The sequence below is a fragment of the Colius striatus genome, chromosome W (assembly GCF_028858725.1).
Source record: "Colius striatus isolate bColStr4 chromosome W, bColStr4.1.hap1, whole genome shotgun sequence".
In the NCBI taxonomy this organism is placed as follows: Eukaryota; Metazoa; Chordata; class Aves; order Coliiformes; family Coliidae; genus Colius; species Colius striatus.
The window spans coordinates 16,164,754-16,189,845 of record NC_084789.1 but is presented as its reverse complement, the minus strand read 5'-3'; the positions used below and the strand labels follow the sequence as shown (position 1 = coordinate 16,189,845).

Below are 25,092 nucleotides of genomic sequence, written 5' to 3'. Positions count from 1 at the left end.
GGGACTCCATGCTGTAGCACTGAGAAGCAAGGGGAGTCCTCCCTTTGAGAAGAATCAGCGGCAAAGTCCATCTGTGATACACTGACCATAATTCCCATTCCCCGTCCCCCTGCACCACTGGGCAGGAGGAAGGAGAGTCCCAGGAAGAAGAGAGGGGTGGGGAGAAGTGTTTTAAGATTTTATTTTTATTTCTCATTTTCCCTACTCTTTTTCATTGTTCATTAATAAATCAAACCATTTCTTCCCAAACTGAGTATATTTTGCCCATGATGGTAATTGCTGAGTGATCTCCCTGTCCTTATCTAGACTCACAAACCCCTCATTATATTTCTCTCTCTCCTGTCCAGTTTAGGAGGGGTAGTGATAAAATGACTTGGTGGGCACCTGACACTCAGCCAAGGCTAAAGCATCACACCAGAAAACACAATTTGATTGTGGACAACCCTGCTCTGCTCCACCACCTTGATTTTAATAACACCTGTCCTTAGGCTTTTGCTGACTTTGAATTAGCTATTCTTTTCACTTTGAAATTGATTGTCTTTATCTTATGACTGCCCAAGTATGGAACAAATCTCTTTCACAACCGTCTATACCCCTTACAAATTGTGTTCTTTTTTATTTCCAATTATTCTTGTAAACACTGAAGCACAAGAGACCAAATCTCAGATTTACTGAATTGAGACAAGTATCCCTGTAGAGATGATTAGCAACTAGTAACTTTGTCTCATAACAGATATTCTTTCCCTCTAAATGATAAGTGTTTTCAGGATTACTATCAGGTAAAACACACTAGAAGGTACTTTTTGTGCTATGTAGCATAACCTTTTCCATGGTTTCATGGTACATTTTGTGCCAGGTAGTATAATTTCATTTTGTGACCTCTGTATTGTAAAAAGATAGAATTATCTGTTTTGTGGATAAATGAGTTTACTGTTAAGACCATGAACAGATAGGCTGTGTGGGAGGGAGGGAAGAAAGGGAGGAAGGAAAGAACTCAATGTATTTGATAACTTACATTTTAAAAAGGTGAACATTGTCAGTATTACAATAACAGCACTATTGCATTCTTTCATGCATTGTCTTTTAACAGGGCAACTAGAGTTCTTTTACATACAATAATGTCTGCTATTTTGTACTGACATGTGGTGGTTTAGCCCCAGCTGGGTGCCAGGTGCCCACCAAAGTCATTCTATCACTCCCCCTCCTAAACTGGACAGGGGAGAGAGAAATATAAGAAAAGGCTCACAAGTTGTGATAAGGACAGGGAGATCACTCAGCAATTACCATCATGGGCAAAATGCACTCAACTTGTGGAGAAATGGTTTGATTTATTAATGAACAAATAATCAAAATGGAGTAGGGAAATGAGAAATTTAATCTTAAAACACCTCCCCCTACCCCTCCCTTCTTTCCAGATTCCTACCTTCTCCCTCTCAGCAGGGTCAAGGAATGGGAGTTACGATTAGTTCCACTGTTTTCTCTCAGAGAGAGGCCTCCTCACACCTCCCACTGCTACAGTGTGGGGTCCCTCCCATGTGAGATAGTTCTCCACTAACTTCTCCAGCATGGGTCCTTCCCACAGGCTACAGTTTTTCACAAAAACTGTCTCACCCGCAGAGTGCAGCTCTTCACAAAGTGCCTCAACGTGGGTCTTATCTATGGGGAAAAAAAGTCTTTCAAGAACAGACTGCTCCAGTGTGGCTCCCTCACAGGGTCACAAGTCCTGACAGCATACCTGGTCCAGCATAGGCTCCTCTCTCCACAGGTTCACAGGTCCTGCAAAGAACTTGCTCCAATGTGGGCTTCCCATGGTGTCAGAGCCTCCCTCAGGTGTCCATCTGCTCCAGTGTGGGGTCCTCCCTGGGCTGCAAGTGGATCTCCGCTCCCCCATGGGTTGCAGGGGGACAGCCTGCCTCATCATGGTCTCCACCACAATTCATAGGGGAATCTCTCCTGCAGTGCCTGGGCACCTCTTCCCTCTCCTTATCCACTGACCTTGGTGTCTGAGGAGATGTTGTCACATTTTCACTCCCTTCTACTGCTGCTGCAATTTAGTATCTGCGTAGCAAGTTCTTCTCTTCTCCAATACATTAGTCACAAAGATGCTAATGGGCTTGGCCTTGGTCAGCAGCAGGTCCATCTTAGAGCCGACTGGCTCTAGCCCTATAAGCTACAGGGGAAACTTCTAGCAGCTCTTTGTTTAAAGAAACCACCCCTGTAGCCCCCCACTACCAAAACCTGACTACACAAACCCACTACATGACACAAAGCAAATTGATTTTATACTATAAATTTGCTTATTTTTTTCACTTGTAGAAAATCTGTGCTTTTAACAATTTGTCGTTGTTTTGTCCAGCTGGGAACAAAGAGCCATGAGGGTGCTCACTCACTCCTCCCTCTCCCAGCGGAGCGGGGAGGGGAACCAGAGAAAAAGGGGAAAAACCCACGTAGATTGAAATAAGAACGGTTTAATAGAACAACAATAGGAAAAAACAAGTTCAGGAAAAATAAAAACAGTTTTAACAGTAAATGAGGGGATATACAAAAGGAATGGTGCGTGCCGCAGCTGCTCACCACCCGGGACCCTACACGACCGCTCCCAACCGGCAGCCGAGGCTGCGCTCCCGCAGCCCCGCCCCCAACTAGCTCCCTGTCTATATGTACTGGACATGATGTCAGTAAGGTATCAAATACCTGTTGGCCAGCCTGGGTCAGCTGCCCATGCTGTGCCCCTTCCTATTTCCTCATCAAAGTTAACTCTATCCTAGCCCAAACCAGGACATTCCACCCCTTATTCTATACCATCTACATCATGCCTAGTTTCACAATATACAACATCTAAACACTGCATTTCCTCTCCCTGAAAAAAAGTATATAATTCCCTCAGTTTATAGGCCATCCCCCTAACATTCCCATTGACTCCTTTTAGTCCATAACTTCAGATCTTATTTGTCATAAATCTTTCGCAGCAGGGCAGATTGGGGGTGTGTGTGAGATAGGTCACTGCATGCAGTATCAGGAGTTTGCAGCTGGTCTATTCGGTGTGTCTTATCTGTAAGTTGAAGGCACTGATCTTGAGGACGTCACTGGGCACCAATTCACATTCCGCCATTCTGTATCTTGCTCGTCCAGGTCCATCTTTCAGTGATCTGGGTGGTTCTTACTTGTAGTGTCAGTGATATGGCATAGATCAACTATGGTAATGGTGACATACAACAGCAAAGTTATTTAACAACTAACATAATACAATTCGATTCATGGAATTCACAGGCTATTCTCACCCAGAATCAAATTTCCTTGAGGTACACACTGGGTTTCCCCATTCTTGCGCATCACCCACCAAGTGTACCCAGGTCCCTGAGCAAAAATAATCCCACGAATGGATTTGCCTTTACCCAAGGTAGGACTCACCCATACTGCTTTCCCTAACAGATCTTTTACATGCACTACAGGGACTTTATCCCCTTCTACAGTATGTAAAAGTTCCGATTGGGCAGGGCCAGCTCTGTTCACAGATCCTCTGGAGTTGACTAGCCAGGTGGCCTTTTCTAAATGTGTATCCCAATGTTTGAATGCCCCACCCCCCATTGCTCTCAGTGTGGTCTTCAATTGTCCATTGTGTGTGTGTGTGTGTGTGTGTATGTCCCGCCCCGAGGCTGGTGCATGATAGGGGATGTGATAAACCCATTCAATGCCATGCTCTTTGGCCCAGGCATCTACAAGGTTGTTCTGGAAGTGTGTCCCATTGCCTGATTCAATTCTTTCTGGAGTGCCATGTCGCCAGAGGATTTTCTTTTCAAGGCCCTGGATGGTGCTCTGGGCGGGATGGTGCTCTGGTGCTCTGTGGCATGAGCCACAGGATACGTTTCCAACCAGCCAGTGGTCGCCTCCACCATTGTGAGCACATGGTGTTTGCCTTGGCGAGTCTGTGGCAGTGTGATGTAATGAATCTGCCAGGCCTCTCCGTATTTATATTTCTGCCATCGTCCTCCATACCATATGGGCTTCCACCGTTTGGCTTGTTTGATTGTAGCACACGTCTCACACTCATGGACAACCTGTGTAATGGTGTCCAAGGTTAAATCCACCCCTCGATCACGAGCCCATTTATAGGTGGCATCTGCCTTGATGACCTGAGGTGTCACGGGCCCACCGAGCTAAAAATAACTCCCCCTTGTGTTGCCAGTCCAAATCTACCTGAGCTACTCCAATCTTTGCAGCCTTGTCCACTTGCTGGTTATGCAGATGTTGTTCTGTGGCCCTGTTCTTAGGTATATGGCCATCTACATGGCACACTTTCACATCTAGCTTCTCCAGCTGAGCAGCGATGTCTTGCCATATAGGGGCAGCCCAGATGGGTTTTCCCCATCGTTGCCAGTTGTTTTGCCTCCATTGCTGTAACCAGCCCCACACAGCATTTGCCGCCATTCACGAGTCAGTGTAGAGATAAAGCCTTAGCCAGTTTTCTCGTTCAGCAATATCTAAAGCCAACTGGATGGCTTTTACCTCTGCAAACTGGCTCAATTCACCCTCTCCTTCTGCAGCTTCTGAAACTTTGCGTAGGGGACTCCACACAGCTGCCTTCCACCTCCGATGCTTCCCCACAAGACAACAGGACCCATCGGTGAACAGGGCATACCGCTTCTCATCTTCTGGAAGTTCCTCATATGATGGGGCCTCTTCAGCACGGGTTGCCTCCTTTTCTGGTGATATTTCACTGTCTTCACACTCTGGCCAGTTTGTCATCACCTCCAGAATCCCAGGGCGGCTAGGCTTCCCTATGAGAGCTCGTTGTGTGATCAGTGCGATCCACTTACTCCATGCAGCATCAGTTGCATGATGTGTGGAGGAGGCCCTCCCTTTGAACATCCAGCCCAGCACTGGCAGTCGGGGTGCTAGGAGAAGTTGTGTTTCTGTGCCAATCACTTCTGACGCAGCTTGAACTCCTTCATATGCTGCCAGTATCTCCTTCTCAGTTGGAGTGTATCAGGCCTCGGATCCTCTGTATCCCCGACTCCAGAATCCAAGGGGTCGACCTCGAGTCTCCCCAGGTGCTCTCTGCCAAAGACTCCAAGTAGGGCCATTCTCCCCAGCTGCAGTGTAGAGCACATTTTTGACATCTGATCCTGTCCGGACTGGCCCAAGCGCCATCACATGAACAATCTCCTGATTAATTTGTTCAAAACTTTGTTGCTGTTCAGGACCCCATTCAAAGTCATTTTTCTTCCGTGTTACGTGGTAGAGAGGGCGCACAATCATACTGTAATTTGGAATGTGCATTCTCCAAAAACCCACAACACCTAGGAAAGCTTGTGTTTCCTTTTTGTTAGTTGGGGGAGACATGGCTGCAATTTTGTTGATCACATCTATTGGGATATGGCGACATCCATCCTGCCATTTTAATCCTAAAAGCTGGATCTCCTGCTCAGGCCCTCTGACCTTACTTCGTTTATTGGCAAAACCAGCCTTCAGAAGAATTTGAATTATTTTCTTCCCTTTCTCAAAAACTTCCTCTGCTGAGTTGCCCCACACAACAATGTCATCAATGTATTGCAGGTGTTCTCGGGCCTCGCCCTTCTCCAATGTGGCCTGGATCAGTCCATGGCAGATGGTGGGGCTGTGTTTCCACCCCTGGGGCAGTCGATTCCAGGTATACTGAACCCCTTTCCAAGTGAAAGCGAACTGGGACCTGCACTCTACTGCCAAAGGAATTGAGAAGAATGCATTGACAATATCAATGGTGGCATACCATTTGGCTGCCTTGGACTCCAGTTCATATTGGAGTTCCAGCATGTCCGGCACAGCTGTGCTCAGCGGTGATGTGACTTCATTCAGGCCACGATAGTCTACTGTCAGTCTCCACTCTCCTAGACTTTCGCACTAGCCATATGGGACTGTTAAAGGGTGAGTGAGTTTTGCTGATCGCCCCTTGGCTCTCCAGTTGGCGAATCAACTTATGAATGGGAATCACTGAATCTCTGCTGGTGCGATATTGCTGCCAGTGCAGTGTTGTGGTTGCAATTGGCACCTGTTGTTCTTTGACCATCAGCAACCCCACAACAGAAGGGTCCTCTGAGAGGCCGGGCATGCTGGACAGTTGTTCAATTTCCTCTGTCTCCACTGCAGCCACACCAAAGGCCCACCGGTACCCTTTTAGGTCCTTAAAATACCCTCTCTTAAGGTAGTCTATGTCCAGGATACATGGGGCTTCTGGGCCTGTTACAATGGGGTGTTTGTGCCACTCATTCCCAGTTAAACTCACTTCAGCTTCTAACAAGGTTAGCTGTTGAGATCCCCCTGTCACTCCAGAAATATAAACAGATTCTGTCCCTTTACAACTTGATGGCATCAGAATGCATTGTGCTCCAGTATCCACTAAAGCCTTGTACTCTTGTGGGTTTGATGTGCCAGGCCATCGGATCCACACTGTCCAATAAACTCGGTTGTCCCTCTCCTCCACCTGACTGGAGGCAGGGCCCCCCTAGTACTGTCCATGGCAGTCATTGGATACTTTTTGTGGAAAAGAGCTAGAAGTCCCCTCGAGGGGACTAGAATAGAGCTCAACCCTTCTATTCTGTCTAGGGAGTTGCTCACTGGAAACTGGAGCAGCATCTTTCCAAGAGAAATTGCTCCTTGTAGCGGTTTTTCCCCGTAACTGCCGTGCCCGTGCCCTTAAGGTCGAAGTAGGTTGCCCATGCCACTTGTTCATGTTCTCTCCCTGGTCCCGCAGGTAAGACCACAAAGCACCTCGTGGTGTCTGCCCTCTATATTCCCTCTCTTGAACAGAGGGACATCTACTAATAGCTGAAGTATGGACTCAGGCAGGTGGAGAGCGGGACATATCTTCTTTGAATTGGTGGAACTCTTTTGACATCTTATCTACAGCTGAAACAACAGCCTGTAGGGAGGAAGACAGACTTTCTTCATATTGCCGAAGTTGAACACCCATTTCCCCCACTGTTTTCCCCTCGTCTTCTTTCCAGGAGATGACTGCCAATGAATTGACATAAGATGATGGTGCACTTTGCAGAAATCTTCACCATATAGATTGTGTGCACTGGACCTCATCTGGGTCTGTTGGTAACTGCTCATTATAAATCATTTCCCGCACAGCTAACTCCCTCAGGTACTGGATACCTTTGTCCATTGTGGTCCACTTGCCTGGGTGGCATATGATATCTTCTTTGAAGGGGTATCTTTCCTTCACACCAGACAAAAGTCTTCTCCAGAAGCTGAGGATTTCTGTCTTTCTTCCAATTGCCTTGTCAATGCCGCCATCTTGGGACAAAGAGCCCAGCTGCCTGGCTTCCCTGCCCTCCAAGTCCAAGCTGTGGGCCCCATTCTCCCAGCATCGGAGCAGCCAGACAACAAGGTGCTCGCTTGGGTGGCGACTGTAATCTTTTCGCACTTCCCGCAGTTTGGTCAGGGACAAGGATCGGGTGATTATCTCTGGCTCTGACTCTTCCTCCCGCTCCCATGGTGACACTGGTTCATCTTCATCCCTCACAAGGCGAACTGATTTTTTAATGTATTTCTTTTTCTGGACAGGAGCAACTGACACTGGCACAGGTTGATCCTCTGATTCAGGATCAGTGTCTGTTGTTGGAGTTAGGACAGCAACAGCATCAGTTGCCTCGGTTTGAATAGCCACAGTTGTTGCTAGGGTGACATTCCTAATCTGTACAAGTAAAAAACTCTTCCAATACCTGTTCATATTCTTCTGTATGTCAATCCCTCCATAGCTGCCCAACCTCATAACAGTCTGAAAAACAAATTTTGCAACTCTACCCAAGAAAAACACCCTACCTAGAGGACAGAGCAATAAAACCACAATGGCTGGGACATCCCAAGTGCATTCTGAATTGTCAAAAGCTATTGCAGTTAACTTGAATGAGTAAGGGAGGATGGAAAAAATGGAAAAATTACGTCCCTCCATTTTTCCCATGAACTGAGTGTGGTTACTGTCACTACATTCTGAAAATAAATGTCCAAGTTGCAGAAATGCCAACATGTACAAGTATTGGCCTAGCTCCATACCTAGTGATATAACCATACCATAAGCCAATAACAACCAGTATATCAGAACGAGTGCTTTCATCCCTTTTCCAAAGGCCATAAACACTGTCACAGAGAATACATAGTGCATATGAGAAATTATTGGCCAACACCATTTAAGCATATAAATCAGCATTGTGACCAGCAGCTTTTTTTTTTTTTTAACTAATATCAGAAATGTACACAAGAAAATTGTTTCAGCCCATTGCGTCTTATTTCAACCCTGTGGGCCCCACGTTGGGTGCCAAATAATGTTGTGGTTTTGTCCAGCCGGGAACAAAGAGCCACGAGGGTGCTCCCTCACTCCTCCCCCTCCCGGCGGAGTGGGGAGGGGAACCAGAGAAAAAGGGGGAAAAACCTGCGTAGGTTGAAATAAGAATAGTTTAACAGAACAATAATAGGAAGAAACAAGTTCAGGAAATAAAAACAGTTTTAACAGTAAATGAGGGGATATACAAAAGGAATGGTGCGTGCCGCAGCTGCTCACCACCCAGGACCCAACACGACCACTCCCGACTGGCAGCCGAGGCCCCGACTAGCTCCCTGCCTATATGTACTGGGCATGATGTCAGTATGGTATCAAATACCTGTTGGCCAGCCTGGGTCAGCTGCCCATGCTGTGCCCCTTCCTACTTCCTCATCAAAGTTAACTCTATCCTAGCCCAAACCAAGACACAATTGTTGATAGTGATTTTTTAATTTTTAAATGCTTTTACCACTATTACTATCTATTTTGAGAACATGCTGAAAAAAGACCAGTCTGATCCATTGAGGCAACTTCATCCCTAAGAATAAACTGTCCTTACCACTTTTGAGTTTTACTGTTTCATAAAACCCCTAAATCACTTTCATCTCATTGATATAACATTTATTTAAAGTCTTATTTAGACTAAATTGTAATCAATTTTCCATGTAACTAGTTTGTATTTCTACACTGATACGTGGAGCACAGCTACAGGTAAAAAATTATTGCCTCCTCTGCTTTTGGTATATCTTACTCTCTGTCTCTTGAGCTGCAGAAGACAGGTGGAGCTGGTATTTTTTGTATCTCCCTGTTCTTCAGTATTTATTGAATAATATACATGAATTTCTGTGTCTGGCAAGTTTCACTTCATCGTAACTTAACCTCTCTGACAAAGTATCCAATAATGTATTCTTTTGAAATGTAATGTTCAAATTAGGCTTTTTATTTTTGTTTTCCTAGGGAATATGTTCTTCCAAGTGTAGGGAATATTTTTTAAAAAAAAGAGTACAGTAATTTTTAAAAGTCTTGTTTTCTTCATCAAATGTTTATCAGAAGATGTTAATTGTATTTCTGTTGGAGTATCTGCACATTATTTGCATTCCATATTTATTGTGTAGTAAATTCTCATTCCTTTTCATGAGAATTATTATTCAAATCCATGCTAACGTATCCATTCAACTGAAAAGTTAATGACTAAATGCTAAATGCTGGAGACAAAGAGGCCAGTTACAGCTATCTTTCTTCATTGACCAAGACTGCAATAACTGACTGGGCCTAGAAAAGAAGAAAAATGTAACTAATTATTTTTATAAGTTGCTAGAAATTGTCTATAGTAGATTTTATGCACTAGATTTACTAAGAACAGATATCCTAATATGATATGAATTTATACTTTCCAGAAAATTGATGGAAGTTATTATGAAACATGAGTATTACTTAAATGGTGCATTGTTTTGAAGGAGAGCATGTACACCTGTTGAAGCTTAAAGTATCCATATTTACAAAAATATTGGTAGACAATATATTACTGAGGTGTAACTATATAATTTTATATACTGAGGCAATATTTCTTTCCTCTTCGTTGACCTAATTTTATGATGTTTCAGTATTAAAACTATTTTTCCTCTGATGTTCATATAGAAGGAGATCTGGCAACAGATCACTCTCAAGACACAAGGACAGACGCAGATCCAGAAGTCCACTGAAAAAATGGTCTAGATCTAGGGAAAGGCAGAAATCAAGAAGCCGCTCTCATTCTCGGTGAGTTCCATTCTTAAGAAATGATACTGCTGTTCTTAGCACACAGTACAACATTTTAAAAAAAATCTTAATAAACCTTTTAAGTTACGGCAAATGATAGTCTCTAAATGCTTTAGCCTGTTCCTAGGCTGTCTGTGGGACAAAAAAAATGAAAGTAAATTTATATGCTGAGTGAACTGGTTTTCTCTGGGATACAGTTAATTTTCTTCATTGTAACTCATATGGTGCCTACAGGGGTTAAACCACAACACTGAGGTACCTAAACTTTGATACCAAAATCTAGTTTATATTTATAGCAAAGTGCAAGATGATTGAAAATAGGAAATTTTAATTCTCAGATTTTAACCAATGAATTAAGTATGTTTCCTGTAGCCTGTGCAATGCACAAAAAAGTGAATAATGTTTATTCAACCTTCTCAACAGATACAGATTGGATTCAGGCTGAACTTGATACTGCATTCATAGAATGGTAGGATTGGAAGGAACCTTTAGAGATCATCTAGGTCCACTTAGATCGGGTCACATAGGAACATGTCCAGACGGGTCTTGAAGACCTCGAACGAAGGAGACTCCATAACATCCCTAGGCAACCTGTTCCAGTGCTCTGTCACCTTCACAGTGAAATAGATTTTCTTATATTTAAATGGAACTTTTTGTTCCAGCTTCATCCCATTACCCCTTGTCCTGTTGTTAGATACAATAGAAAAAAGGGATGTCCCAACCTCCTGACACCCACAATTTAGATATTTGTAAATATTAATGAGATCCCCCATCAGTCTCCTCTTTTCTAGACTAAACAACCCCATTTCCCGCAGCCTTTCCTCGTATGAAAGATGTTCCAATCCCCTGATCATCTTGGTGGCCCTGCACTGGGCTCTTTCCAGAAATTCTCTGTCCCTCTTGAGATGGGGAGCCCAGAACTGGACACAGGACTCCAGATGAGGCCTCACCAGGGCAGAGTAGAGGGGTAGAAGAACCTCCTTGACCTGCTGGCTACACTCTTCTTGATGCATCCCAGGATGCCATTGGCCTTCTTGGCCACGAGGGCACATTGTTGGCTCATGTTTAGTTTATTATCAACCAGGACTCCCAGGTCTCTCTCTGCAGAGCTGCTCTTCAGCAGTTCGAGCCCCCAGCCTGTACTGGTGCATGGGGTTGTTCCATCCCAGATGCAGGACTCTACACTTGTCCTTGTTGAACCTCATGAGGTTCCTCTCTGCCCAACTCTCAAGCCGGTTGAGATCCTGCTGAATGGCAGCACAGCCTTCTGGGGAATCCTCCCAGTTTGGTGTCATTGGCGAACATGCTGAGGGTACCCTCAGTCCCCTCATCCAGGTCGTTTATGAAGATGTTGAACAAGACTGGCCCCAGAACCGATGCCTGTGGAACTCCACTGGCCACAGGCCTCCAACTCGACTCTATGCCATTGATCACCACCCTCTGAGCTCTGTCATTCAGCCAGCTCTCGATCCACCTCACCGTCCACTCATGCAAGCCACACTGCCTGAGCTTTCTGAGGAGGATATTATGGGACACAGTGTCAAAAGCCTTTCTGAAGTCAAGGTAGATGACATCCGCTGTTCTCCCCTCATCTAGCCACAGCCGGTGATGCCCTCATATAAGGCTATCAGGTTGGTGAAACAGGATTTCCCCTTGGTGAATCCTTGTTGACTCCCCCTGATAACCACCTTTTCCTTCATATGTTTAGTGATGACATTGAGGATGAGTTGTTCCATCACCTTTCCAGGGATGGAGGTGAGGCTGACTGGCCTGTAGTTTCCTGGATCGTCCTTCCTGTCCTCTTTGAAGACTGGAGTGACATTGGCCTTCCTCCAGTCCTCAGGCACCTCATCTGTCCTCCATGGCTGTTCAAAAATGATGGAGAGAGGCTTAGCAATCACAGGAGCCAGCTCCCTCAGCACTCTAGGATGCATCCCATCAGGACCCATTGACTTATGAGCCTTAAGCTTGGCCAAGAAGTCTTTAACCTCTTCCTCTTCCACCCAGGGCAAGTCCTCTGCTGTCCTCGCCATCCTATTATCCTTGCTGGAATGTGCTTCCCAAGGGCCGCCCTTGGCCGTAAAGACTGAAGCAAAGAAGGCATTCAGTACTTTGGCTTTCTCTGCATCCTCAGTCACCAGGGTACCCTCTGTGTTTAGTAGCGGGCCCACATTCCCCCTTGTCTTCCTTCTTCTGCTGATGTACTTGAAAAATGCCTTATTACTGTCCTTAACTTCCCTGGCTAAATTTAATTCTAGAAGGGCTCTAGCCTTCCTAGTTGCACCTCTGCACGCTCTGGCCATGTTCATATTGTCTTCCCAAGAAGCCAGCCCCTGTTTCCACCTCTCATAGATGGCTGCTTTCTGCCTGAGTTGTGCCAGCTGATCCTTGCTCATCCATGGAGGCCTCCTACGTCCTTTTACTTTTTTCTTGCGTGTTGAGACACACTGATCCTGGGCTTGGAGGAAGTGATGATTGAAGATTGACCAGCTCTCTTGGGCACTTCTACCTTCTAGAATCATATCCCATGAGAGTCTGTCCAAGCAGATCTTTGAAGAGGCCAAAGTCGACTCGCCTGAAACTTGAACTCTAGATGTTGAACTCTACCATATCATGGTCGCTGCAGCTGAGGTTGCCTCTAACCTTCACATCCCCAACCAGACCCTCCTTATTTGTCAGTACCAGGTACAGCAGCACACCTCTCCTCGATGGTTCTTGAGTCACCTGTGACTGGAAGTTGTCGTCAACAATCTGTAGACCTCCCGGACTGTGTGCGCTTGACTGTGTGGCTTTCCCAGCATATATCAGGGAGGTCGAAGTCCCTCATGAGGACCAGGGAATGTGACTGTGAGGCAGCTCTGAGCTGTTTATAGAAGGCCTCATCCACTTCCTCCTCCTGATCAGGTGGCCTGTAGCAGACTCCTACAACAATATCACCTACCTTGCCCTGCCCATTAATTTTTACCCATAAGCACTCAATCTGCCCCTCATCCCTACCCAGGTACAGTTTGGTACACATTAATTGCTCTCTCACATAGAGAGCAACTCCACCTCCACGCCTTGCCAGCCTGTCCTTCCTAAAAAATACATTGCCCTCCATGATTGTGCTTCAGTCATGGCAGCTGTCCCACCATGTCTCTGTGACCGCAATGAGGTCGTAGCCCCACATCCACACCCACATCTCCAGTTCCTCCTGCTTATTCCCCAGGCTGCGTGCATGTTATAAGTTGCTGTGATAAAGTTCACAAGCCAATTTAAGTGACTCATAGATCAAATTTATTAAGCAAGCAGCAAATAAGCAAAACAGCGCTGGGCGGCCGGGAGACTCTGCTCCACCAATGGCGCGTGAAACACACCCCCCCCCCCCCCCCCCCCCCCGTATCACAGTCGTTTTATACAGTCCTCATTGGTCAGGTGCATCGCTCCCTGATGTACTCTGCGCATGTGCCCGTCTTGTTACTAGGGGGTCTTCTTCTGCCTCCTGGTGGTCATAGGGTGGTGTCTGGGATGAAGTCAGTAGTCTTCCTCTAGTGGCCTGCTCATGAACTCTTCTCTTGGCTCTTATCAGCTCATGCACAACCTATTGTACCTGCTATAAGCATCTCAACTAACTGCACCTGTGCACATTGTAGAAACTTTATGGTTAAAGTTTTACAAGACTGACAATGAATTTAAACGGTTCCTTGCACAACTATTCTTTCATGATTTGATTAACGAACGTGACCTCTTCCATTACAATCCCCCCTTTTCTTTTCCTCATTTCGTTCATCAAATCTCCTAAGAACATCTTTAGCCATTTCACTTATCCTCTCCGTTGGCTAACTGCTTGTATTGCTTCCTAACCAGCATTAAGTGGGCTGCTTCTAGCCTGGTTTTTACAATCTCCATTACCTTATTGAATACACAAGGCCCAGTCATCAGCACTAATACCAGTAGAATGACGGGCCCAGCTATAGCTGACAATAACATCTCGTGAGCCAAGGGGAATAGTTGAACCATGACTTATACCAAACTTATTGCTGTTCCCTTTCTTGTTTTCGTTTCTCCAAGCCCTCCCATAATTTTGTCATCGTGTCTCTCACTATACTGGTATGATCTGCATAAAAACAGCACACAGTCCCTCTTGTTGTAAAAACAGCAGATCCAACCCCCGGCAATTTTGTAAAGCTACTTCTGAAAGCTTGGAATTTCTGGTTCTGCTGCACTAGAGATGTAATCCCGGTCCCTGCTCCCGCTGCCCAAATTGCCATCAAGGTAGCTATAGTTAGGGCTGTGAAAGGCTCCGGCTTGTGCCAGAGCACCCTGGTATTCCAATGATTATAGACAAACTCTTCAGGGTGATTATAAAATGCATGGAACAATGGTTACTTGAATACAATATTCACTGCTGGTATTAAATACCTTTAAAGAGGCATGGGGTTACACTGATTCTAGAACAAACCCACTTGGAGTCGTTCACAGGTCTGATTGGTTCAGTCCGATTGCCTCATAAAATGGGGGGTTCATGCTATAACATAGCCAACAGCAGGATAGTTAACCACTCCATCAGCCAGATAACAACATACCATCCCCAGATAATGGGTGGGGCCTTTATGAAATAAAATGTTACTTTCCTTTTTAGTTTTTCGCCCCACATTCTTTTAGGTGCAACGCTTTTGCCCTTCTTAGAGGTAGGCTTGGGATCTTAGGATTCCAAATTTGAGGCTTTGAGAGACTCTACACCCCGCTCCCAGTACGCCTCTGCCTCCTTCACCTACTCTGTTGCTTAGAGCAGTGAGGTTTATGATCTTCTCGGCAGCAGTCGTAATCTTCAGGGGTATTCTCTGTCTCCTTATAGGCCTCTTTCCTTTTGTCTTTTCCTCCAGCACCCACGGGGTGCCTGAAACACTGGCTTTCACATCCAGGTCTCGGTTCTGTGGGCCTTCTTCGTATAAAGCACCCTTTTATAAATTTAAATTACAATCCCCACTTGACTCAGATTGCTTTATACTTCTAAGGTATTTCTATTCCACAATCTGTTACTTTAAAATAGGTATTACAGCCCCACCGATTATCTTACACCTTTCTGATGATCACAATTTAAACATTCAACTCTAATATTTTACAAAAAGGAAATCACTCCACTCTGCTCCTCAGTCAACATGTCACTTTTTACGCAGCTTAAGTTTCAGTTCTCCTGGGACCTCTGCAGCTTCCCACTGATCCTGGGAAATTGGTCCTTAAATAAGACAAGAAAAGGACCCTCCCATCGGGGAGTTAAAGATGATTCTTTCCAGGTTTTTATCAAGACTTTGTCCCCAGGATTAACCGTGTGGATAGCAATATCTAAGGGTGGTCTCTGTACCACCATTCCCTTTTTACAACATTTCAAACGGAGAAGCCCCCGTGTCTGTAACAAAGCTAAGGGTAAACATTTAATCCAGGACTTTTTTGTTTCTAACATTAATTTCCTTAGCTGTTTCTTAATTTCTCCATTCATTCTCTCCACTCTTCCGGAACTTTGGGGATGCCATGGGGTATTGGCTCCCAATACTGGTGGTTTCTATTTCTAATTTCAGAGAGTGGATTAATATACCTTCATATTTTAAGAGCCTAGCATCAGTTATCCATTTTTCTGCCTTTTGTTGTAATACCCCCCCGAATGTTATGGGGAGAAAACACCTTTAACTCCCCTCCAAAGGTAACAAATAAAAGGTTTTCTAACATCAGGCAGGCTAAGCACAGGAGCATTAATCAAATCCACTTTTAAATTCTCAAAGTCTCTTTCATAAACTTCGGTCCATTTAACTAATCCATCTCGAGTTAATTTCTGGTACAAAAATCTTAACTTCTTAATAAAATTTTCAATCCATTGTCTGCAATATCCCAACAGACCTAAAAGCTGTCTAACTTGTCTCTTACTCTTTGGAGCTTGTAGGGACAGTATCCCATTTACTCGATCTGGATCAAGTTTCTTACTTCCCTTTATAAACCAGTGTCCCAAATATTTTACCTTTTCTTCAGCAAACAGTAATTTAGATTTAGACACTTTCAACCCTTGTAAACTCAGGAAATTAAGCAATGTAATACTTTCCTGTCTAACAGCTTCTTCATCTCTCCCTGCTAATAATAAATCATCCACATATTGAACTAAAATAGCTTCTTTGCCTAACTCATAATTTCTCAAGATCTGTTCTAGTGCTTGTCCAAAAAGATTGGGGGACTCTGTAAATCCCTGTGGTAATACAGTCCATCTCAACTGTTGTTTTCTATGTGTGTCAGGATCTTCACATTCAAAAGCAGAATAACCCCTGCACTCCTCTTTCAGGGCACATGCCCAAAAGGCATCCTTAAGGTCTATCACACTATACCACTGGTACTCTGGACTCAATTGACTCAATAAGGTGTGCGAGTTAGCTACCACAGGGAACCTAGTAATAGTTCTCTTGTTTATCTCCCGGAGGTCATGTACTAATCTTTAAGTCCCATCAGATTTCTTTACTGGCAATATGGGAGTATTGTAAGGGGACATACAGGGCTCAAGTAGTCCCTTAGATATTAGTCTTTCTATTTCTGGTTTTAATCCTTGTCTACCTTCTTGTGACAAGGGGTACTGCTTTACCCTTACCGGCAGCCCAGGATTTTCCTAAGTCTATAATGAAGTCTCTCCCTAATAAATTATGATCAGCCTCTGGAACTAACAAAAACGATCCTACAGCATATTTTTGTGCTTCAGATTCTATCAGTACCTTTTTCACAAGAGATACTTTAAATGTTTCCCCTTTTGCCCCTACTACTTGTATTTTCTCTGAAGATATCTTACACCCCTGGGGCAATCACTGGATTGTAGATCTCTCAGCCCCAGAGTCCACTAAAAATTCTACTTCCTAATGTTGAGGACCTAACTTCAGTTTTATCAAGGGCTCAGTTACTCTTGCGATCCTCAGCAGATAGAGCCCCTGACTCCTCTATTCTTCCTTAAACATCTGTTCATCCTGGAATCTCCTTCTACAATTCCTTTTTAAGTGTCCCTTCTGTTTACAATAAAAACATTCCATCGTCCTTTGATTCCTTTTTTTTTTTTCCCTGATGAATGCACCTGTCTCCCAGGCTTTTGTTTCCCTTTCTAGCCCTTTTTCTTGCCAATCTTCTAATTTTTCTAGTTTCTTTCAGATATCTACCCATGATTTTGCCACAAACTGGGTCTTTAATAATGCCTGTCCCACTGGAGCTGCTGGATCTACTCCAGAGTACAGTTGGAGGTTTTTACATAATCTCTCAAGCCAATCAGTCAGGGTTTCGTCTTCTCTCTGTCTCTCATTGAATGCTTTGTTAATATTCTGTCCTCAGGGAACAGACTCTGATTCCCTGGACAATGATGGCTTGGAGGTCTGCCATATGGGCTCTGTGCTCCGCCATCTGATTATTCCAATTGGGCCTTTGCAAGGGCCATTTCACATCTGCGTCTGGTCCTGCCTGGTGCTGTTGATCCCAGATTCTCATTCCTGCTCTTCATATCATTTCCCTTTCCTCCATTGTGAATAATATAGTTCATCCCAGGTATAGAGATTTGGCCCTAAGAACTGATCTAATCTCTCAGACACACCCAGAGGATCCTCTACCAAATCTCCTCTTCGGGTGGGCTCTTAGCTTTCTTTTCCTTAAGAGCGAACAAGGATACCTTATCAGAAGGTTGGGGTATCCAGAGACTCGCATATTCAATTTCCTCTTGGGTAACGGTCTTCTTATCATTTACCCACAAATTGAGGTCTGCTCATAAACAGTCCTCAGAAGACCCAAATATGGGCCAAATAATATGGGGATTTCCTAATGACTCTTCCCCCCCAAACTTCCATACAGTAATGTACCATCTTTTCCTTACTCTTTTGTCTTCTACGGGGAGAATCATTCCAAAACTTTATCATCATCCCCAGAGGACTTTCTGGGGGAATATCTGGCAGCCTATCCTTATGCCACCCATGGGATCAGAGGGCTTGCTCTTCCTCTGTCCCATCTTCTAGAGTGCCCTTGACTCGTTCTCACAATCGTTCCCCTCGGTCGTGACCCACGCCCTCGCGGGCAATGGGAACTGCACTACTGGAGGGTCTGCACTCGCTTGGTCTCCTTGAGACCTCTCAGTCACTCGCACTCTAGGACACCCACCCCAACCGAATGGAACCACGGAAATACTTACCTAATCCAGAGTCTTCGTTTGGATCTTCGTGCACAAAAATTATGGGGTACTGCAGGTTTATTTGCTTATTTGCCAAATTTAGAAGGGATTTGGAATACAGAGTTTGGCAAGGGAATTTCCCACATCAGGGCCATCCGCAGATGGGGTGCCCCCCTAGTCCGGGAATCCAATACCAAATCTACCTGTATCCGAGTCACAGCACCAAATTGTTATAAGTTGCTGTGATAAAGTTCACAAGCCAATTTAAGTGACTCATGGATCAAATTTATTAAGCAAGCGGCAAATAAGCAAAACAGCGCTGGGCGGCCGGGAGAGTCTGCTCCACCAACGGCGCGCGATTTCCCCGTTAAAGTTTTACAAGACTTTTACAATGACTTTAAATGGTTCCTTGCACAACTATTCTTTCACGATTTGATTAACGAACATGACCTCTTCCATTACAGTGCATTGGTGTAGAGGCAATGCAGGGGCTTACTCAAACATGCAGGTTTCCCTGTACAGATTCTGAGAATATGTATAAAGTTTTTGTGCATGAGCTTTTATTTTTGTCTTTGGTTATTTCATATTGGCCATACACTGCTGTAGGTACAAATGCATATGTCTGTTGTGTGGCATATTTACATTTCAGGATCTAATACATCTATATTTTACCTAGTTTTTAATTTTTAAGTCTGATTGTCTAATTATTGAACTGTGGAATTCCAACAAAATAATTTCCTTATTTCCTTGGATGATAATATGATTTTCTGAGGGATGAAATAGTGAATATTCACAAAACAAAAGTTCCTATGAAATGCTTAGTGAATAGAAGCCTTGTTACTTTCTGTTTCATCTCTAATTCCCCTGATTCATTTAAAGGGAGATTCATACTTAGGTTCTGCCAGTGTCTCCTGCTTTCTGAGGGGAGAAGTTTTGTGAGAAAGAGAGCTGCAGATCTGTGGACCTCAGTGGGAACAGTTAGGTGTAGGCTACATAGCTGGACTTTGTTGATGGATCCTTTTGACTCTGTGTCTGTTGTGTCATGGGTTTGTGTGGAGCTGCTTCTGGTAATAGAAGGGGCTGTAATGGTGGCTTCTGTAAGAAGTTGCTCAAAACTTTGTCTGGCTCTAAGTCAGACCCATCTCTGGGGCTGAGCCAATTGGGTGCCTCCGTTGTAGAGAAGTTTCTTACTAATACAGGATATGGAGTTTTGTTAGAAGCATATTTGCACAATCCAAGCTTTCACACAGATAGCCAGGTCAGCTTGACCTTGGGCGCATGCCAGGAGGAGACTGCCTGAAAACAGTGAGCAGCTGAGAAGAAGGAAAAGCAGGATATTTTTAACCACAGCTGTACTGAGATTTTGCTTAAACTAAGAGTGTGAGATTTAGTAATTAACCAATTAGCTTGTGCCGAGTAGCATATTGCTTTGCAGATGTAACCAATAAATGTTATGTTACTATCACCTGAATTCTGTACTATTGTATAAATATCAGTGTGTATTACTAATAAATTAGCACTGAGTCTACCTCTATGAGGATACGTCTTTGACTCTGGGAAGCTCCCGCGCAACACTCCGTGGCCACTTTTTAAGAAGCAGCAGTTAGAAGAGGAGGGTTGTTCTTTTCTGGGAGGTGATGGAAGGAGTTGGATGAGAGAGAAGCAACCATGCAGACCCCAAGGTCAGTGAGGGAAAAGGAGGAGATGTGCCAGAAAAGAGACTCCCCTGCATCCTGTGGTGAGACAGCAGGTTGTCCCCCTGCGACCCATGGAGAATGGTGAAGCTGAGATCTGCCAGCAGCTTTTAAAGGATCCCAAGCCAGGGGTGGTGATTGTGCCTGGAGGAGGCCATGACTTTGTGGGAGGGCAGTGTTGGATCTGAATGTTCCTGGAGTTCTGCTGGCTACAGAGTAGTCCCACATTGGAGGAGTTTGTGAGGAGCTGCAGCCCTTGGGAAGAACTCACACCAGAGAGGTTCATTAAAGACTGTATCCCAGGGGAGGAACCTCACACTGGAGCAGGAGAAGAATGCAAGGAGTCCTCCTCCTCTGAGAAGAAAGAAGTGGCAGAGACTATTTGTGATGGACTGAGAACTACCCCCATTCCCTGTCCCCCATGCTGCTGAGAGGAGAGGAGGTAGATATATTGGGAGCAGGTAGCTGAGCCTGGGAAGAAGGGAGGAGTAGGGGAAGAAGATCTTAAAGGGTTGGTTGTATTTTTTTTGTCATCATCCTGCTTTGATTTTTTGCTTTCGGTCTACTCTGTTTCTAGTTGATAGTAGATTAAACTGATCGTGTTTTCTTCCTTAAGTGGAGTAATTGAGTCTGCTTTGCTTGGAACCATAATTGGCAGTGAGCCCTTCCTGCCCTTGTCTTGATCCACAAGGCCCTTGGTTATCTTTTTTCCTCCCATCTCGCTGGGGCCTCTGCCATCTTACAGAAGGTGGGGACATTTGTGGGGGATGAGCAAGTGGTTGCATGGTGCTTTGTTGCCAGCTGGGCTTAAACCATGACATGTTGTCTGGAGCTTCATGAGATATCTGCTGACTGGAAGAGGAGAGTCCAATGAAATCTCTATGATAACTGGAAGGCACTTCCTGGGTTATTGTGAAACCCCTTGTTTCATCTTTACAATCTGTTGTGATTTAACCCTAGCTGGCAACTAAGTGCCACACAGTTGCTCACTCACTCCCCTCTGCCCCCTCATGAGACGGGAGAGAGAATCAGACGAATAAAAGTGAGAAGACTTCTGGGTTTAAATAAAGACAATTTAATAGGTGAATTAAAAGCCATGTACATAAGCAAAGCAAAATAAGGAATTCATTCCCTGCTTCCCATCTTCAGGCAGGTGTTCAGCCACCTCCAGAAAAGCAGAGCTTCATCATGCATAACGGTTATTTGGGATGACAAATGCCATAACTCCAAACATCTCCTCCCTTCCTCCTTCTTTTTCAGTTTTATATTTGGAGCATGATGTCATATGGAATATCCCTTTGGTCAGTTGGGATCAGTTGTCCCAGCTGTGTCATCTCCTAGTTTTTGTACCTCCACAGCCTACTTGCTGACAGGACAGTATGAGGAGCAGAAAAGACCTTGACTCTCTCTGTTTTCAACAGTTTCCAGCACAAATCCAAAACATAGCCCCATATGAGCTACTATGAGGAAAATTAACTATCTCAGTAAAACCAGCACATGATCTTAGATTCCTTATGAGAGACATCTAAAAAGGTATTTGCCAAAACCTGAGGGGAACCAAAATCTTCAGGTCACAGACAATGAAACATGCCTACTGTTTATTATTAGCCAAACACTTGTTCCAATGAAGAAAGGTGGAATATGTGTATAGGGCCTTTCATGTCTGAAGGAATCTCTTTGAGAATCTTTAAAAATCCTAGAATAGATACCAATAGACACAGCAACTTCTGTTAGTCTGGTTCTCTTGGACATGAAAAGGCCTGACAATCAACAACTCATGTGGTTCTCCTGTTTCTCTCTCTGAACAATTTTTCATTTTCAAATGTTCTAGAAGCAGATCTAGGAGTCATGTACGTCTCTTCTCTTTGCTAGAAAAAATAAGATGGTTTAGAGTCTCAGACTTCTGAATAATCCTTTACCAAAATATAATCTATCAGCTAAAGCTATGATCTAATAAATTATTTTTTACTTAACTGCTAGAACATCCATTGTCACTATTTTTATGAATGTGCATTATTCTGCCTATCCCAAAGAAGTAGCTGACGTTCTCTTATCTTGCTCTTGTTTTTATTATCTTATCAATTTTTCAATAATTTTCAAATTCCTAATTACATTACAGTTGATTGAATTGTTTTGGATGAGTTTTGATTTTACATTTCCATTTTGAGGTAATTTGCTGAAATTTTATCCCTTTTTTTGGTTCTGTATATTAATTGATGTTGGACTTGCAAGCAGTTCCTGGATATTTTTGTGAGAGAACACTGTAGAATAAAGACTTTTGTCCAGTCATCTGTCATTATTCACATGGGGGTGGTTAATCTGCAGTCCTTTTTATATAGATACACTTTTAGTAAAGAATGGATTTACAAATTGTAGAGTTTATCTCGCTCCCGACAAAATGTAGAAAATTTATGTATGTATAGTAACATAGTTGTGAGGTGAAAAGATATATTATTTCAAAGTGTAATAATGTCACTTTGGAGATCACAGTTTGATTTGATATTGTCCCTCCCCTTCTCCAATTTGTTTTCCAAATTTTTCTTAGCTATACAGCCTATCCCTCATTGCGAACATGGATGGAAAAGCAAAATTTTGAATAATGACTATTTTTCAAAAGAAACACATATTTTCTCTTGAACAATTAATGTATGCTAAGGAGTTGTCATTTTTATTGGAAGTTCAAAGATTAATTAATAGGTTTATGTTTGACTTTTCACAGGGACAAGAAAAGAGGCAAAGAAAAGGTCAAGGAAAAAGGAAAGACCAAAGAAAAGGAGAAAGAGAGAGACCGAGACAAAGAAAGGGAAAGAGAGCGAGATAAGGAGAGAAAAACAGAGAAGGAGAAGAACCATGAAAGAGTGAGAGAAAGAAACAAAGAACAAGATAGGGGCAGGGATTGGGATAAAGACAATGACAAAAATAAGGAGAAGGAAAAAGACGGGGAAAAGCTAGAGCAGAACCAGGGAAAAGATGATGTTGATAAACAGGGGGAAATGGACAGAGAGAAGATTAAGGACAAGGAGGGAGAGAAGGACAGAGTCAAAGAAAAGGAAAAAGATGAGGATGACAAGGAGCGAGAAAGACAGAGAAATGATAAAAAGAAGAGAGAGAAGAGATCCAAAACACCCCCAAGAAACTATAGCTCGTCAAGAAGATCTTATAGCTCCAGCAGGTTTGTTTAGAATTTTTTCATGTGTTTTTGGACTTGTCAGTACAGTGACACACGATGAAAAATGTGCATTCTAACTTTTGTGAATCAATATCAACATGTCTTTTAGTAATTCAATTTGAATTCTTTCTGTTTTGTGGCTTTCATAGAATCATAGAATGTAGAGTTGGAAGGAACCTTTAGAGGTCATCTTGTTGAACCCCCTGCAAAAGCAAGTTCACCTAGATCAGGTCGTATAGGAACATGTCCAGACGGGTCTCGAAGACCTCCAATGAAGGAGACTCCACAACCTCCTTAGGCAGCCTGTTCCACTGCTCCCGTCACCCTCACAGTGAAATAGTTTTTTCTTATATTTAAATGAAACTTCTTGTGCTCCAGCTTCATTCCATTACCCCTTGTCCTGTTACTAGCTACTATAGAAAAAAGGGATGTCCCAACCTCCTGACACCCACAATTTAGATATTTGTAAATATTAATGAGATCCCCAATCAGTCTCCACTTTTCTAGACTAAACAGCCCCATTTCCCTCAGCCTTTCCTCATATTAAAGATGTTCCAGTCCCCTGATCATCTTGGTGGCCCTGCACTGGACTCTCTCCAGAAATTCTCTGTCCCTCTTGAGATGGGGAGCCCAGAACTGGACACAGGACTCCAGATGAGGCCTCACCAGGGCAGAGTAGAGGGGTAGAAGAACCTCCTTGACCTGCTGGCTACACTCTTCTTGATGCATCCCAGGATGCCATTGGCCTTCTTGGCCACGAGGGCACATTGTTGGCTCATATTTAGTTTCTTATCAACCAGGACTCCCAGGTCTCTCTCTGCAGAGCTGCTCTTCAGCAGTTCGACCCCCAGCCTGTACTGGTGCATGAGGTTGTTCCTTCGCAGATGCAGGACTCTGCACTTGTCCTTGTTGAACCTCATGAGGTTCCTCTCTGCCCAACTCTCAAGCCAGTCGAGATCCTGCTGAATGGCAGCACAGCCTTCTGGGGAATCAGCCAGTCCTCCCAGTTTGGTGTCATCGGCAAACTTCCTGAGGGTACCCTCAGTCCCCTCATCCAGGTCGTTTATGAAGATGTTGAACAAGACTGGCCCCAGAACCGATCCCTGTGGAACTCCACTGGCCACAGGCCTCCAACTCGACTCTGTGCCATTGATCACCACCCTCTGAGCTCTGTCATTCAGCCAGCTCTCGATCCACCTCACCGTCCACTCATGCAAGCCACACTGCCTGAGCTTTCTGAGGAGGATATTATGGGACACAGTGTCAAAAGCCTTTCTGAAGTCAAGGTAGATGACATCCGCTGCTCTCCCCTCATCTAGCCACAGCCGGTGATGCCCTCATATAAGGCTATCAGGTTGGTGAAATAGGATTTCCCCTTGGTGAATCCTTGTTGACTCCCCCTGATAACCACCTTTTCCTTCATATGTTTAGTGATGACATTGAGGATGAGTTGTTCCATCACCTTTCCAGGGATGGAGGTGAGGCTGACTGGCCTGTAGTTTCCGGGGTCGTCCTTCCTGCCCTTTTTGAAACCAGAATGACATTGGCCTTCCTCCAGTCCTCAGGCACCTCATCTGTCCTCCATGGCTGTTCAAAAATGATGGAGAGAGGCTTAGCAATCACATGAGCCAGCTCCCTCAGCACTCTAGGATGCATCCCATCAGGACCCATTGACCTATGAACCTTAAGCTTGGCCAAGAAGTCTTTAACCTCTTCCTCTTCCACCCAGGGCAAGTCCTCTGTTGTCCAGGCCACTCTACTATCCTTGCTGGTCTGGGCTTCCCAAGGGCCAGCCTTGACTATAAAGACTTGGATGCAAAGAAGGCATTCAGTACTTTGGCTTTCTCTGCATCCTCAGTCACCAGGGCACCCTCTGTGTTTAGTAGCGGGCCCACATTCCCCCTTGTCTTCCTTCTTCTGCTGATGTAGTTGAAAAGTGCCTTATTCCCGTCCTTAACTTCCCTGGCTAAATTTAATTCTAGAAGGGCTCTAGCCTTCCTAGTTGCACCTCTGCATG

At 44.3% G+C, this 25,092-nt stretch overlaps 1 protein-coding gene across 4 annotated transcripts in view; it reads left to right on the top strand.

Moving 5' to 3' along the window:
- Positions 1 to 25,092, top strand: part of LOC133628556 (splicing regulatory glutamine/lysine-rich protein 1-like) — a 58,565-nt gene that overhangs the window by 21,983 nt on the left and 11,490 nt on the right. For 3 of the 4 annotated variants that reach the window (XM_062016905.1, XM_062016907.1, XM_062016906.1), the window contains 2 exons: positions 9,941 to 10,060; positions 22,626 to 23,078. In XM_062016905.1, the coding sequence (XP_061872889.1) occupies positions 9,941 to 10,060; positions 22,626 to 23,078 (573 nt within the window). The remainder of the gene's footprint in view (positions 1 to 9,940; positions 10,061 to 22,625; positions 23,079 to 25,092) is intronic. The other variant, XM_062016909.1, reaches the window with a different exon arrangement.